The following is a 17,035-nucleotide window of genomic DNA, read 5'->3' on the forward strand; positions in this document are numbered from 1 at the left end:
AAAACGGATAACGAATCGATCCAAAATTTATGGATATTTTGTTGAGCCCTATACAAACTTATTGGTATCAAGTAATTGACTATTCAAAGATATTAACTAAAATATTGTGTTTTCTACTGTGATGTGCAAATTGGAGTTTGTATAGAGAAAATATATCCACACACAACTTTCATATAAAAAGATTGATCATAGTGAAAACATAGTTAAATCTACTTCTTAGTTTATTGTCGTTAATATGATTGTTTATATATATATATATATATATATATATATATGCCGCCTATTTATACTCATGTAATAATTTGCTTTTAAGTTTTTGTAATAACTCTGTAATCTGATTTTGATATCAGTGAAATGAAATGAGGTTAACAGTATGTTTATAATATTTGTAAATAAAACTATATGTTATGAAGTTACACAAAAGTTGAAAACAACGAACGTATGTCCACTGACCATTTTTGAAAATAATGATTAACTGGGCTGATGCCTTAGAACAACTACACTGTTTATCGATTGAGTATGGCTATCATATTTACTTGGAGTCATTGTCGGGTCGGTGCCAAGCTTACACAAAGGCAAGAAACGTAGTTGAGTGGCTTCGTCTTCCCATTCAACCTCTTTGATCCACCCTTCCTCTCTGTAATCTATGAAAAATACTTCAAACCTGACGATACTATTAGAATCCAGTGGAAGCTTTCTCAGCATCGGACAACCTGCAATGCTTATTCTGCTTAAACATGGAAAAGACGAAGGACTCCAGCAGATGCTCTTCAACATAGGTGAATGACATAAGTAGAGGCTTCTTAGTTTTTGAAAAGGAACATGTCCTCCTGTAACACTTGCTGCCTTTTCCTTGCTTATAATCTCTTCCAATTGATTTGAGTATTTAACTCTAAGATCAACAAGGTTTGGAGCAAACACCAGCCACGTCAAATCTTTAAGACGATAGCAAACACATATATCGATTCGGGAGAGGTTTTGGAAACTTGGAGTTGTCTTCTCAATCTGTATTTCCCCCATTCTGCATCCTGATACATTGAGCCTACGTAGAACACACATAGTTGGCAAAGTCAATACTTTCGTTGATTCTCCAAGGTTGTTGAATCTTACCTTTTGAATGCATTTCACCAACATGTGAGAGCTTAACAGTTGCTCCAAAACCATCCCTGAACTGACCTCAATGGTTAGATTTTCTAGATGTTCCACAAGTTGCAGCTCTTTCAGTAAGCTCATATCTAGCGTCTTGTTGGATCCTTGTAGTCGAAGTGACCTCAAACTTGGCAAATTTGATATCCCTGAAATGCTCACAAGCTTCCGTGTGGACTCCAGATTCAAGTGGATTAGCTTTTTCATCTCTTGTAATCCAACATGCAATCGCCTCAAGCTTGTTCGTGACAAATCAAGATACCGCAATGATACCAAATGAATCAGTGGTAACTCAGAGAGGCCTAAATTGCCTGACAGATCCAACACAAGTAGCATTGGAACATACATGAAGAAGTCACTGCAAACATGTACCAATGGTTGGTTTTTCTGAAGAAATAAAGTTGTAAGTTGAGCGCATTCGAGGCTGCCACATATCCTCTCAATATTATTACGCATCAGTGACATTTTTTTCACACCTTTCCAATTCTTGACATATGGCATATTGCGTAAATCAACACCAGCTTGCACAATGAATATCTCCTTATTCTTTCCAAGATCAGACGCTATCCATAGAGCCATGTCACGAACCACATCATGCATAGTCACATATGATATATTCTTCATTTCCCCTTCTACCAATAAATTAACATGCGCGGACAAGGGTGCCAAGTATCTCATAAACTTCGTTCATTGCCCTTTCTCTACCTTGACTTTCATCTATGAATCCTTCACATATCCAATAATCTACCAATCTCTCTTTTTCTATAAGATAATCTTCAGGAAAAAGGGAGCAATATAGAAAACATGATTTCACCACCTCTCCATTTAAACTGTCATAGCTATACTTGAGAATATGAAAAATCTCATCTTTCATGCTTGAAAAGTCTGCCGCCGATAACGTCAACACATCCATTGCATGACGCCATTCTTGTACTGTACTTTTGCATGACATAGTTTCCCCAATTACGTTAAGAGCCAACGGTAAGCCAGAACATTTTCCAGAGACTTGTCTTGCGAGATGATGAATGTCTGCATGGATTTTCAATGTGCTTTCTCCAACTTTCTTTTGGAACAACTCCCATGATTTGTCGGGACCTAGACAACTGACTTCTATCAGTTCATCAACCTCCATGCGTCCACAGACACCTCTAGAGCGAGTGGTGAACGCTACCTTGCATCCATTTACTACATCCGGATAAGGGACTCCAACCGTCGATAAATTCACTTTCGCCCATATATCATCCAAGAACAACACAAACTTTCGTCTCTTGAGAACATTGTGTATGTCAAGGGCTCTACGGTTCTCATTCTCTTTATCCCACTCCTCATTCCAAAGCCCTATTTTTTTTGCTATGTCTTCTTGAATCTTAAGGATGTCTAAACTCTTAGACACCACAACCCATATCACAATATCAAAGCTGCCCCTTGCCTTAGTAAACATATTGTTGATCTGCGCAAGAAGAGTGGTTTTGCCAACTCCACCCATACCATACAAACCCAAAACCCCAACTCCATCGTCCATGAGACGGTTCCATACCCTCTCAAGCAATGCTTCATGACCAACAATTGTGGGTTGAATAGGCATCTCTTCAACCTCAGTTACATGAACTTCCTCAGTCACCAAATCAAAATCTCCTTGTGAACTGGTACTCTTAACCCTTTTCCACATCCGGATTACTCTTTTGCCATAACGGTAGCTCATTTCCACATTCTTGGAGCATAATCCACAACAACACAACCTTTGAACTTCAGCGGTACTAGTACTAACTAGATCTTTAAATTCATCCTCGATGTCGAGGACATTCTTAAGCCATACCTGGACTTGAGCAAGCATTTTACGACGCCTTGTAAACTCTTCTCTGCTTACCCTTGCTTGCACATCATCTCGCTTTGCCTTGAGCACTTCCATCTCTTTATGCAGAGCTTCAAGATTTTTGGAAAGGTTGTAGATGTAACTTCCATTGACGGATAAACATTGAGAGACTTGATTCACAGCTTGATCACATGGCATGGAGACCGATAAACAACTTCCCATTGCTGCAGCGAGAGAGAAGAAATAATTATTGAGAAAGAAAAAATCACAAGTTAATTTTTGTGAGTGACAATTATCACAAAGAAAAAAAAAGATGGAGTTGAGAAACTACCACTGATTTTCAACCACAAAGGCTGGCTCCTACAATAATGTCAAACATGACAACTGTGTCGACGAAGACTCCAAGTCAACAATATCAATCTACGCACGCAGAATTCAAAATAGTGTGTACAACTAAATTCAATATTAATGTAAATGTGTAGGAAGAAGAAATTACCAATGCAAATGGTCTATAAATAGACTTTAAGAAAATCATTATTAATGACTTTTCACTAAATTTAGACTCTTCTCTTCTTTATTTTCCCTGTTTTCTATTTTTATTATTTTATTACTTTTGTTGAGAAAACAATTCATAATTTTTTTTTGATAATTGTGATAAATCCTGGTTAATTTTGTTTTTTTCTTTAAAATGTTTAGTTTCTTTTTATTTGGGATAAATTAAATATAAGAGACTGATATATGTCAATAATTTATATAATGAAAATTGAATGAAATATACATGTGAGAAAATGGAACACCATCTTTGAGACAATACCGTAAGAATTTATGCAAAAACTCAACTTAAAAAAAAACTCAACTTAAATCTTTTTTTTCAGTTATCTATGCAGGAGGTGTATTCAATATAACATTTTGAGGTGATTTGATTTTTAATAGAGTTTTAGATGATTTTAATAAGTTGCAAAGATTTAGGTGATTTTTGTTAAACCACTCTAGAATATAACCTAAAACCATGAGATTTGAATTTTAATTTTTTTAACTAAAAAACTCTACCCAAATATTCTCTAAAATCACCTGAAAACTTTAAAATTCCACAACTTAAATATTTTCAATAACAGTGGATTTTAGAGTACTCTACGAAATGTTAAGTTCAATAACAATAGATTTTAAATGAGTTCTTAAAATTCATGTTTGAATAACAGTGAATTTGTCATTTTAATACAAATCACCTAAAATTCTTATTTAGATACACCCTCCGTAAATTTCACACTGCTATTTTTCATTTTAGATTACTAAATATCATGACATCCTACTATTATATGTGACTAAGTAGAATCTATATACTATTAAAACACAAGATCTTTTTTTGAGGTATCCTTGATTTTTGAAAATATTTACAAATGTGCCACTGCCATTTTTTAAAACAAATATTATGGAAATTATTTGAATTAGGAAAACAAATAATTTCTATTAACATGGAAAATTTGGTAACAAATTGATTCTAATTTCCTATTAACATGGAACGTAAAAGAAATTGAACAACATGTTACATTTGTCCTTATTAAATACATATATAACATGTCGATCAATGATTAATTTATAGAATTTTCTTTAGTGTAAAACTGTAATCACTAACAAATCATATAATATAAGTAATGCAATCAATAAATAATACAATAAACGATATGTGGAATTCCATTTTTTTTATGGAATTCAAAACTTCCATCATATAATATCTTTCTGTTAGAAAGAAAATTTCAACTTTATTTTTATATACATAGTTATATTATTTAATATCTTCTTTGTGTATATAATTATGTTATATATACAAAACTAAATTTATCTTTTATAATAATATAATAGTATGAAATAAAAACTTTATAGTTTAGGTTGTAACTTTAATCTTATTATATAATGTATAAAATTTGTTAATTTGTTAATTTTATTATATACTTACAATATTTAATTTAAAATTTTAATTTAGTTATATGTAAAAATTAATTTAAATTTATTGTATTTAAATTTATATTTAATAAGATATATATATATATATATATTCAAAATTCTACTCTTGGAAAGATTTTTAATCTATTTCTTTTTGTTAAAATTTATTAAATATAATTCTATAAAATTAAGAGAAATTTTTTTAGGATATAACTATCAAAACGTAAAACAAATAATATTTCTATAATTTGTAAATATTAAAAAACAACGGTATTAAGATTAGAAAACTACAATTTTATAAAAAAACTGCATAAAATTTGGAAGAATTGTTTTAGTAATAAAACTTATATAATTATAAAAATATACTAAATAATATTTCGAAACTTTTAAAATATACTATTAAAACACAAGATCTTTTTTTGAGGTATCCTTGATTTTTGAAAATATTTACAAATGTGCCACTGCCATTTTTTAAAACAAATATTATGGAAATTATTTGAATTAGGAAAAAAAATAATTTCTATTAACATGGAAAATTTGGTAACAAATTGATTCTAATTTCCTATTAACATGGAACGTAAAAGAAATTGAACAACATGTTACATTTGTCCTTATTAAATACATATATAACATGTCGATCAATGATTAATTTATAGAATTTTCTTTAGTGTAAAACTGTAATCACTAACAAATCATATAATATAAGTAATGCAATCAATAAATAATACAATAAACGATATGTGGAATTCAATTTTTTTTATGGAATTCAAAACTTCCATCATATAATATATTTTTGTTAGAAAGAAAATTTCAACTTTATTTTTATATACATAGTTATATTATTTAATATCTTCTTTGTGTATATAATTATGTTATATATACAAAACTAAATTTATCTTTTATAATAATATAATAGTATGAAATAAAAACTTTATAGTTTAGGTTGTAACTTTAATCTTATTATATAATGTATAAAATTTGTTAATTTTTAAATTTTATTATATACTTACAATATTTAATTTAAAATTTTAATTTAGTTATATGTAAAAATTAATTTAAATTTATTGTATTTAAATTTATATTTAATAAGATATATATATTCAAAATTCTACTCTTGGAAAGATTTTTAATCTATTTCTTTTTGTTAAAATTTATTAAATATAATTCTATAAAATTAAGAGAAATTTTTTTAGGATATAACTATCAAAACGTAAAACAAATAATATTTCTATAATTTGTAAATATTAAAAAACAACGGTATTAAGATTAGAAAACTACAATTTTATAAAAAAACTGCATAAAATTTGGAAGAATTGTTTTAGTAATAAAACTTATATAATTATAAAAATATACTAAATAATATTTCGAAACTTTTAAAATATTATTATATTTATATTTATAGTATTATATTATTTATTGTTATATTAATGATGATTTATGATTTATTACCATATTTTTTTAAAAATTACCAAAAATATAAATCAACATTAAATGTAAATGTCCATGTCACAATTAACTTCAAGTCATGTCATTATTTTTATTATGACATGTTATCATTTTTCTTTCAAAGTGATTATGAGATGACACAATGCAAAATCACTTCTAAAATAATATCTAGCTAGAGGATTTTACAATGTATAATCATTATGTATTTATACAAACTATAATGAACGTCAAAACAATTTTTTGGTCTTATTTGCAATCCTTGTTAGATTTATCAAGCTTTAGGTGGTAAGAAACAATATATTAAATATATAATATATTTTCATTTTAACTAAAAAATTATTTATTTTAAAATATGATGGTTTATAACCAAACATAAGCATAACATTATTGTATTTATAACATTTAACTTATATCCATAAATTTAAGACTGAAAAGCTAAACAACTAAAATAGAATAACACTAATACTTTAATATATGATTTGGATATTAAAGTGAATTATTCTTTGGACTACCGAGTCATTGGATCGATCGTGGTCGAACCGCATATCAATATATTAATAAATATATAGTTATATATGAATATAATGTCCTTTAACAATTAAAAATTAAATATAATATCAAATTTGCTTTATTTACAAAATATAAATAAATATTATATTCTTATTTAAATTTTATTTATGAAGAAAAACAATTATTTGAAAAATCTGTAATATTAAATTAGGAATTTGTTAACATAATAAATAACTACACAATAGAATCATAAAAATAAAATTAAAATTAAAATACATAAAAATACAAACTTACAATAGATTATCAGTTTTTAGGCTTTTCATTTTCTTCGGTATCTTCGAATGACATAATAAAAATTTAATAAAAGTTTTAAAATAACAAATTAATCAATTTATTAAATTTTATTAAATATTAAAAGTATATAAGAAGTTTATTCAAATAATTTAGAAATATTATTAAATTTTCTTGGGATTTCACCGAGTCAACTGCTGTCTGGTTCAGGTTTTGAAGTTTTACCAAGTTTTATCAGGTTTTTAATTAATAAATTTTCTATTAAACATGAACCATATTATATACGGGTTACATGGTTTATCGGTTTGACCACAAATTTTTATCGGACATGAAACATCAAAAAATAAAAAAAATGTCAACTATGATGATTATTTCTCATATATTTTAAAATAGGAATGAAAAATTTAGTGTGTAGCAAAAAATAAAATTTTCAAAATCCAAGAATTTAGCACCCAAATATAATTTAACATATACATTGTATAAATTATTACACTATTTTCTTCAACCAAAAATAATCATGTACATTCATAGCTTGGGTATCAATATTAATTAAATAAGCATATCATCTTTAAATTTCTTTTGTATGTTAATTTTTTTATAAAAAAGAAAACAAATCACACAGTTTTGACTGAAAAGATGTATTTTATAGTACTATACAAACAATATAACTTATAGACGAATGTTAAAATCCACATAAAAATTGTTGTTGCTTTTAACCCAAAACAGTTAATCGAAAAGTTATCCCGCACTTTCAAAGCGCGGATCCAAATCTAGTATCAATTATTTGTTACAGCGTATCAGCTACCAAAAACCAGTTGAGAAGTAATTCTATCGAGCTCATAATACCTCCGGACTTAGAAGCAGCAGTAACTCCCGGAGGTGTATCTTTATCTTGTGGCTACACTCATCAGCCATGTTTTGGATCTATTGCCTTTGGAAAATGAACCATTCAGTCTCTAAGCTTATTTTGAAGAGGTAACTAATTATGTCCTCAGATTAACCAGTGATGTCCATTACTTACACAAAATAACTAGGTGTGCTTTGAATATGTAAGTCATCTCTCTCATAAAGCTAATCGCATCGGTGAAGAAACTATTGACGAATCTGATCGTATCTGCTGACTTACCGTCTTATGCTATATGTGATGATAAATGTCTGATGCAAATTATTATTATTGGATGACAATTAGTCTTAGTTTTTGTGGGTTCATTACATCTTTTGTTTTTATGGTTGATTTGAAATACCTGTTTGGACTACTGGCCTTAAGGAATTTGTTTTGTCTCCTAGGAAAATCACTTGATGTGCTATGATAGTTCTGATGTTTTTGTTCAGCACTAAAAGTCCAGAGTTTGAGATGAGATACTTTTTTAGTTTCAGATGTTATATTTATATTTAGGCCAATATAGTGATTGCAGAGCTTCTAATCTTCCTCTGTCTTCAATTTTTCTGAAGGTCATGATAAGCAGGACGGAAGGTATCCGTTTGCGGAGGAAAGTAGTCATAAATACACATCTTCTCGGTCCAGTGCTGGGATGTTTGAAAATGACTACTATAGACCATCAGCATTACTTGGAGACTGGTGATATACCAGGAGTTGCAGGGATGATAGATTCCTTTTAATATGTGGACTGGAGGTGCAATACGTGGGAGATGAGCAACAAATCTTCTAGAGGTTTTGAGAGGCCGTGTGGTTTTAGAAATGGTCGGACCATCGGAGGTCGTTTGAGGAAAGGCCACCACCTGCTTCAGACACTACTATGATGAACTCTTGGGAACCAGCTAGGAATGTTAAATGAAAGTTTTTATATAATTTTTTACATAAAATTGAGTAATTTCATTTTATTTCTATATATTACATTTTTAAGTAACAAATATCTAAATTAAAATAATTCGAAGTATACCAGGGTTCATAGGAGGAGTGTTCAGTCCGGTAAAACCGAACCAATCAGAATCGAAACGAGCCGAAATAGAGAAAGTTATTTGGATTTGGTAATACCGAATATACCGAATGAATGTCATTTTTAAGAAACTGTGATATATAGATATGGTTTGGTATATAAACCGATCAAACCGAATGAACTGATCAATTCAAATATAATATATAATTATATGTAAATTATATAAGATAGTTAGGAATAAATACATAATTTATTTTATTGTATGATTTTCATATTTAAAATGTTTATTTTAGTAATTTAATATTTTATTTTAAGTTAAAAGTTATGTTTCATTTTTATTAAATTAAATAAAACATAATTTTTAACCTTTTTGCTTACAAATATGTGTGCTAATGTTTAGTTATTTATAATATTATGGATTACTAATTTTTTTTATTTCTAATCTATAAAATATTATGATTATTAGCTTAATATGCTTACTAATTATTTTAAATAGTAAAATATAAATAAATAAGGCTATCTAAAAACCAAAATATATTTATGTTATATCAAAGCCGATATTTAATCATATAAATTAAAATTCATAAAATATTTTAAAAGATAGATAAATTTATGTTTTTGTTGGTATAAAACTAAATAAACCGAAAACTGACCGTATGTAAACCGAGCCAAACCAAAGTAAATATGTGGTAGCTATTTTTTATAAACCGAAATACCGAAAACTAAAAAAACTGAACCAAAATCCAACCGATATCCGAATTGAATACCCCCCATTTAATAGATTTAAATTTTAACATGGGCCAAGCCTAACTATATATCTTCTTCTTTTTTAACACTGAAGTTCTTCATTAATTTAAAAGTCCAAAGAGGAAAAAGTTGAGGGAGAAACAAAGAAATAAAAGCTGAAAAATACAAGTACCAGTAGGTACCACAGCACTCTTAATAGAAGAGAAATAGAGAATGGAAGCAATTTAGAGCCCCCTGAGGATGGAGGAGGAGGGAGTTCAATCTCCTGCTTCTTGCTGAATAAGCTGATCAAGCCACAAAGGGCCACCAGACCCAACATACGATTGTGAACGAGCCCCTGTGACCACATTTTTTTCAATGGCTTGTGCTACACTATTTTTCTGATCAGAGACATAGCATACAGACCATTTTTCAAAGCAGTGCAAGAGAACTAGGATTTGTTGGATCATGGGTAAGAGGTCCATATAGTGATAAGGGTTCAAGAGGGACTGTCTCACCTCTATCGAAGAAGCTTCAAATATGACGTTCTTCTGCTTTAAGCTACCCATCGCTTCTGCCTATAACGAGAGTCGGCCAAACCATATATCTATGTGTAAGTTCAGGGACTACCTGATATAAGAACTAAAACACAAGATACCAAGAACGCTTTCTTGTATATTAGAAATCTGTTAAACAATCTTCCTAGATCTGTTTAATCCAAATTACTCTCAGTCACACACGACTAGAGACGGACCAATTCCTAATCTATCAGAACAGAAACCACGAGCTACACCTACAAGTACTCGTCTTTCTTAAGCTCTCAAGAACAAACCTTTTGCTCTAGCTTTTCAATCAATAAACGGTTAACCTCGATCTACCCAAAGTAATCAGGTTAAATACCCTTAACACAATACCCTAGTTGCCTAATTATTGTGATAAGCCCAAATCTTCCAAATCTTCTTTGCTTCACGCCAAAGTAACATCTTGGAACCAATGAGACATTGACACGTCATCGTCTCATAACCGACTTGTAACAGCAAGTTACACTTCCTATATTGTGCATAACACATCCTCTGTTTCTCAATCCGACAAGCTCATTTTCTTGAGCTTACATTCTCCCACTTTTTATCTGAATGTGACAACCTATGCAACCTGCAATGTAAACATCCACGCAGCACACATATCCAAGACAAAGAAATCTACTCAACCAATGATAATCAACTGAAAACACATTTTTCAAATAAGTTGCACATGGAATTGATAAAAGCACAGTCGAACCAAGTCGAACCACATAGTCTGAGTCTTAAATAGTACAAGATGCATTAAAATGACATTAAGCAGTAAGACATGATCATCCTACGCGTCTTCCTCATCTTCATCCTGCTCATCGTTTTTTCCAAACCCTGGATGAGGAACATGTTGCTCATAGTGTCCCCCTGCATAGGTGCACATTTAGAGAAAAATCATTCGTTAGACATAGAGTAGAAAATAAGACAACGCTGTGCATCTCCCTTACTCCTCAGGCGAACTCGAATGGCTTTAAGCCCCGCAATGGTGCGATTGATGTCGTCTTCAAGGCTGGCAGCACTTGAGTCAGCTCCAGACCCACGACCAGCTTTAACATCCTTGACAACAAGCTTCGGAGTTTCAGTGAACTCATCATGAAGCAAGTCAGGAGTTATAGTACGCTGAAAGTGGATAACCTGCTGAATCAAGTTAGGGAACATGATACACCGAGTCTTCTCTGTCTGAGTGTTCACTGCCATTGCTATTATCTGATCATAGACGAGTTTCCCGAAGTCAAATCCGTCATGATGATGAAGCATGTAGACGAACCTGAGTCGCCTTTGGTTCATTGAAGTGTAGTTCCTGGTGGGAATCCAATTCGAGCAAACGAGCTTATACAGAACCTGATTCGTAGCTGTGAGATACTTCGAACTCATGTTCTCACCTCGTCTTATTCGTCCATCAGTGAGAAAACCACAAACTTCATCAAGACGTTCATCCATCCAGTTAGGATCTTCTTCAAACCCCGGAATGCAATACATCAAATTAATCAGACTCGGAGAGAAATCAACAAGAGATCCTCTAACATACACCGCTACACCATCGTCTCGTTCCTCAGCTTCCGGAAGATTAGCAATGAATTCACGGATTACATTGGGCTGATAAGGATCGAGATCAGTGAGGGTATGAATCAAGCCTGCCCCGATCACAATTCTTCTGACATGAGAGAGATTCTTGTCCGTGAGGGAGATAGACTGCTGAGGAATGAAATTCCGCCCTCGGAGCTCTCTGAAACGCTCAGTCGCCTCGATTGAGAAGAACCGTTCAGTCATTGGCATCCTTTTAGGCCGCATAAGCTCTGGATAGAACTGAGCTTTAGTTTGATACACATTTCGACTCTCCTCAAATCTCAGTACTTTCGGAGGAGTGTCAGCTGCCGGCGGGGCTTCGTCGGAGTGGTCGTCGGAGGATTCATCATCTGAGAGAGACTCGACTTCAGGCTCAACGGATTCAGGTGGAGGCACAGCGTCACTAGCTGAGACACGACGGCGGCTCCTCTTGCGCGAGGATGAACCTGACCCAGAAGAGAGGTCATATGTGTTCGGCGAAGCAGCCTCGACATTCTTCAGTTTCAAGAGCCGTGAAGTCCTCCTTGTTGGTTGCATGTTGCTTAGTGAGAGAGATCGAGTGCGCCGGCGAAAGAGAGAGAAGGAGATGGAGGTGTGACACTTGAAGCCAGCTGCATCATACACTTCTCAAAAATAACCCTAACCATACTTACCAAACCCGTTAGAAACATTAGCAATAGGCCCAAGACATTAGACCCAATGTATTATAAACAAGTAGTAGACATTAGGCCCAAGACTAACTTTGAGAGAGAGAGAGTTTGTGAGATTGATACTCATGTCCTTGCAAACGATGCAGCACACAAAAGAAACGGTAACTAAATCACTTCGCCATAAGACATACTCTAGAATGTCTTTAGCGTCCAGAGGAGAGAGACAGAGATTGCGTCCCACTTGTACTCAGCCACCAAGAAATTTTCGATAAAGAATCAGTGAGACCAACCCACATCTGTAGCTGTTTCTCAACCGAGTAGCTGTCACAGACATGATCCTATCATGCAGCTCACTCACACTTGAACTTCTCCAGCACAGCCATTTGTATGGTCTGGAAACACAGTGTAGACATCTTGTGTGTCTGTCTCTCCAACTCGACAGTTATTGTAACTTTGATCTGTAGCTATTTCTCAGCCGAGTAGCTGTCACAGAAAACTTTTTTCTTTTATTTTTTATTTTTTATTTTTTTTAATCAGAGTTGACATCAACCCTGCCCTATCCAGACAGTGATCAAAATCAGAGTCTGAAAGTTGTGGCTTCCAGCTCCATTACGAGTGTCCATCATTCAGGGCCTTTTATTTACTTTTTTGTTGAGTAATCTAGGGTATTCTTCTTCCCCTAACTTCACTCAGTCTCTGCTGTGTTTCCTCATTCAATCCAGACAGTGATCAATACTCAGATCGAAAATGTTGTAGCATCTTGACCCAAGATGAGTGTCTTTCACCAGTGAATCAAATGATTGTACTGTTGAGGAGGCAGGTGAAATAAGCTGCACAATCGAACTTGTTGACTCAGAGTTTTGTGATTGTGGTGGCATATCGACAAGCAGTAACACATATATACAACAGCCGTGCTCTCCTCTTCTGACATGACTTATTCAGAGATTCACAATTCCTAAGGCCTTTCAAAGACCTAGGAACGTGTTGTAGTCCAGAGGTTTAGTGAATAGATCAGCCAGTTGCCTTTCAGTTGATACATGCTCCAAAATCACGATTTTCATCTCAACTAACTCTCTCACAAAGTGATGTCGAATGTCGACATGTTTGGTGCGTGAATGTTGAACCGGATTTTTAGACAAGTTTATGGCACTCATATTATCACAGTGAACAAGCATAGGGTCTGAGATGATACCATAATCAACGAGCATTTGGTGCATCCATAGTAACTGAGTGCAACAGCTTCCGAGAGCAATATACTCAGCCTCAGCAGTTGAGAGAGAGACGCAATTTTGTTTCTTGCTGTGCCATGCCACCAAGTTGTTTCCAAGAAAGAAACATCCGCCAGAAGTACTATGACGATCATCCAGACACCCTGCCCAGTCAGCATCACAGAATCCTGCAAGATTCACGTTAGTTTCAAAGGTGTAATGAAGACCAAAATCCAATGTACCTTTCACATATTTGATAACCCATTTTACTGCATTCATGTGTGACTGTTTTGGATTAGCCTGGTATCGAGCACAAATCCCGACACTTAGACACAAGTCAGGTCGACTCACGGTAAGATACAGCAAGCTCCCTATCATAGCTCTATACAGTTTCTCATCAACAGGTTTCCCATCCTCATCTCGCGACAGCTTTGTAGTTGTGCTCATCGGAGTAATGGCTGTCTTGCTCGTCTGCATCCCGAATCTTTTGATGAGTTTTTTTGCATATGTGCTTTGTGAGACTGTGATTCCATCGTCTAACTGCTTGACTTGTAGTCCAAGAAAGTAACTCAGTTCTCCCACCATGCTCATTTCGAATTCAGAAGTCATCGTCTTTACGAACTCATCAACCATTGACTGAGATGTTCCTCCAAATATTATATCATCGACATATACTTGAATGATGAGGATATCTCTCCCATTTTCTCCAATGAACAGGGTTTTATCAACTCCTCCTCTTTGAGATCCAGCCAGAGTAAGGAACACTGTCAGACGATCATACCATGCTCGAGGGGCTTGTTTAAGTCCATACAATGCCTTCTTGAGTTTGTAAACATGATCTGGAAAGTGAGGATCCTCGAAACCTTTAGGCTGTGTGACGTAGACTTCTTCTTGTAGTACACCATTCAGAAATGCACTTTTCACATCCATCTGATAAATTTTGATCTTCAGATTGCAAGCCATTCCAAACAACAGTCTGATTGACTCTAGTCGAGCAACTAGCGCGAAAGTCTCGTCAAAATCCACACCTTCGATTTGTGTGTAACCCTGTCCCACAAGTCTGGATTTGTTTTGGATCACGTTTCCTTTCTCATCGGTCTTATTCTTGTGAATCCACTTAGTGCCAATGATATTCACACCATCAGGTCGTGGTACCAGTTCCCAAACTTGTAATCGATCAAACTGTTCAAGCTCCAGGTGCATAGACTCTGTCCAAAACTCATCGTTCAGTGCTTCTTGAAGCGTCTTTGGTTCAATCAACGAGACAAAACACTCTAGCTCGTTCATCTCAGCCGTGAAACATGCAAGCTTGACCATTTGCTGAAAATCAATCTGTTTCTTTGATGTGACTCTTTCACCAAACACTTCACCAATCACATCAGCTGAAGAATGATTCTTATGCACTTTGGTTTGATTCAGATCCACTTGCTGATCCTCAGACTGTTCGTCGTCTTCTTCTGACTCTTCTTTGACCCTTACGTCAGAGGATGCTTCAGCTGGTGGTGTGACACACTCAATCTTCTGAGTGACTCGAGCTTGATAGAAACCAATACTGTCGTCGAACACGACATTTACTTTGTCTCCAATGAATTTGGTAAGCTGATTGAACACTCTATATGCCGAGCTGTTAGTTGAATATCCGAGGAACATAACTACATCACTTTTTGCATCAAACTTACCAAGATGGTCTTTATCATTGAGTATGTAGACCAGGCAACCGAAAACATGCATATGACTGAGGTTCGGAGTCTTCCCTCTGAAAACTTCATATGGAGTAGTCTTTGTGTTAGGTTTGACATACACTCGGTTTATGACATAGCATGCAGTGGCTATAGCTTCTGCCTAAAACCTGGATGGCACACTGTTTCCACATAGCATAGCTCTAGCCATCTCCTGTAGAGTTCTGTTCTTCCTTTCAACTACCCCATTTTGTTGAGGGGTTCTAGGAGCTGCATATAGATGCTTGATTCATTGACTGTGACAGAATTTATCAAACTCCTCATTCTGAAATTCACCTCCGTGATCACTCTTGATCTGCACAATGCCACCCTTTTCTTGTTTAAGTTGCAAGGCCAAAATACGGAAACTCTCCAACGCGTCAGACTTATTTCTCAGGAAGTCCACCCACGTATATCTGGAAAAATCATCTACTAGGACAAAGATGTATTTTTTTCCTGCAATGCTGTCCGGAGTAATTGGTCCCATAAGATCCATGTGTACTAGCTCGAGTATTCCCTTGGATCTAATCTCTGAAATCTGTTTGTGCTGGACCTTCACTTGTTTACCTTGTTTACCTTGGATCTAATCTCTGAAATACAAAACTAAGCCATGTTTTTTTTGGAACTTTGACTTGCCTCTTTCAACCCCAAAGTTCAGATTATTAACGAAAATGCCATCACTTTTTTTTTTTTGAAAATGCATATTTTACTCTATCACCCTCATCTTCCTCAAGTATTCACAATATTGTCTTGCCATCAATACATCAACCACCATGAACAACCAATTTGAAGCTCTTAATGCAGCTAAAAATTGATTTACACTTTGTTTTTTCTCAATTCTTACGAACTAAAAACAACATCTCTTTACTTTCTCTCCATATTCATCCAAAAAAACCAAAGATTTTGATTCTAAATTTTTTATGGTTCATAGAGCCATTGAAGCTTACGATTCTTGGTGGGTCACTTTTGTTTGAGATTCTGGGTGCTTGGAGAAGACTTTTGTGTGCTAAACAAGTTATCTCAATGGTTGAAGCTATGAAATTAGTTTTTTTCCAGATCTGTTTGTCCAGACGACTTCCGGGTAAGTCGTTTGGCTGTAGACGACTTACACGGAAGTCTTCTGGTCAATGCAGAGGTTAATTTTGTAATTGACTTTTAAATGTATTTTTCTATACGACTTACATGGAAGTCGTCCATCTTTGTTTGTTAAAAAAAAATCGAGACGACTTCCATGTAAGTCGTCTAAGGTAAACATGTTAGTTTTGCATTTGACCAGATTGTGTCAGAAATTTGACTTTTCCTGGACGACTTACATGTAATTAGTCCAGTAGAAAATTAAAAAAATCAATATTTTGTTATACATATACGACTTCCATGTAAGTCGTCTCAGGTTAGTTTTGCAATTGAAAAATAAAACAAAAAAAAAAAATTTTGTCTAGACGACTTACACTGAAGTCGTCCATCAGACGACTTCCACGAAAGTCGTCCATTATTTTATTCCGAGATTCTGGTCAAACCTTGCTTATCTTGGACAACTTCCATGTACGTCGTCG

At 33.8% G+C, this 17,035-nt stretch overlaps 1 protein-coding gene and 1 pseudogene across 1 annotated transcript; both read right to left on the bottom strand.

Moving 5' to 3' along the window:
• Positions 1-360: 360 nt before the first annotated feature.
• On the bottom strand, positions 361-3,405 carry LOC106382429 (annotated as a pseudogene).
• A 7,722-nt stretch (positions 3,406-11,127) lies between these two features.
• LOC106378822 lies at positions 11,128-12,443 on the bottom strand. Its single transcript, XM_013818888.2, has 2 exons — positions 11,288-12,443; positions 11,128-11,207 (listed from the first exon to the last, which is right to left on the bottom strand). The coding sequence occupies exons 1-2, from the start codon at positions 12,441-12,443 to the stop codon at positions 11,128-11,130; spliced, it is 1,236 nt and encodes a 411-aa protein (XP_013674342.2).
• Positions 12,444-17,035: the final 4,592 nt, after the last annotated feature.

Source organism: Brassica napus, chromosome C8, assembly GCF_020379485.1.
Source record: "Brassica napus cultivar Da-Ae chromosome C8, Da-Ae, whole genome shotgun sequence".
NCBI lineage: Eukaryota > Viridiplantae > Streptophyta > Magnoliopsida > Brassicales > Brassicaceae > Brassica > Brassica napus.

Excerpts from the sequence above, each read along its gene's own strand:
- LOC106378822 (XM_013818888.2), bottom strand. The coding sequence starts at position 12,443 with ATGCAACCAACAAGGAGGACTTCACGGCTCTTGAAACTGAAGAATGTC. Across the intron at positions 11,208-11,287 it reads CATTCGAGTTCGCCTGAGGA|GGGGACACTATGAGCAACAT; the intron begins GTAAGGGAGATG and ends GCACCTATGCAG.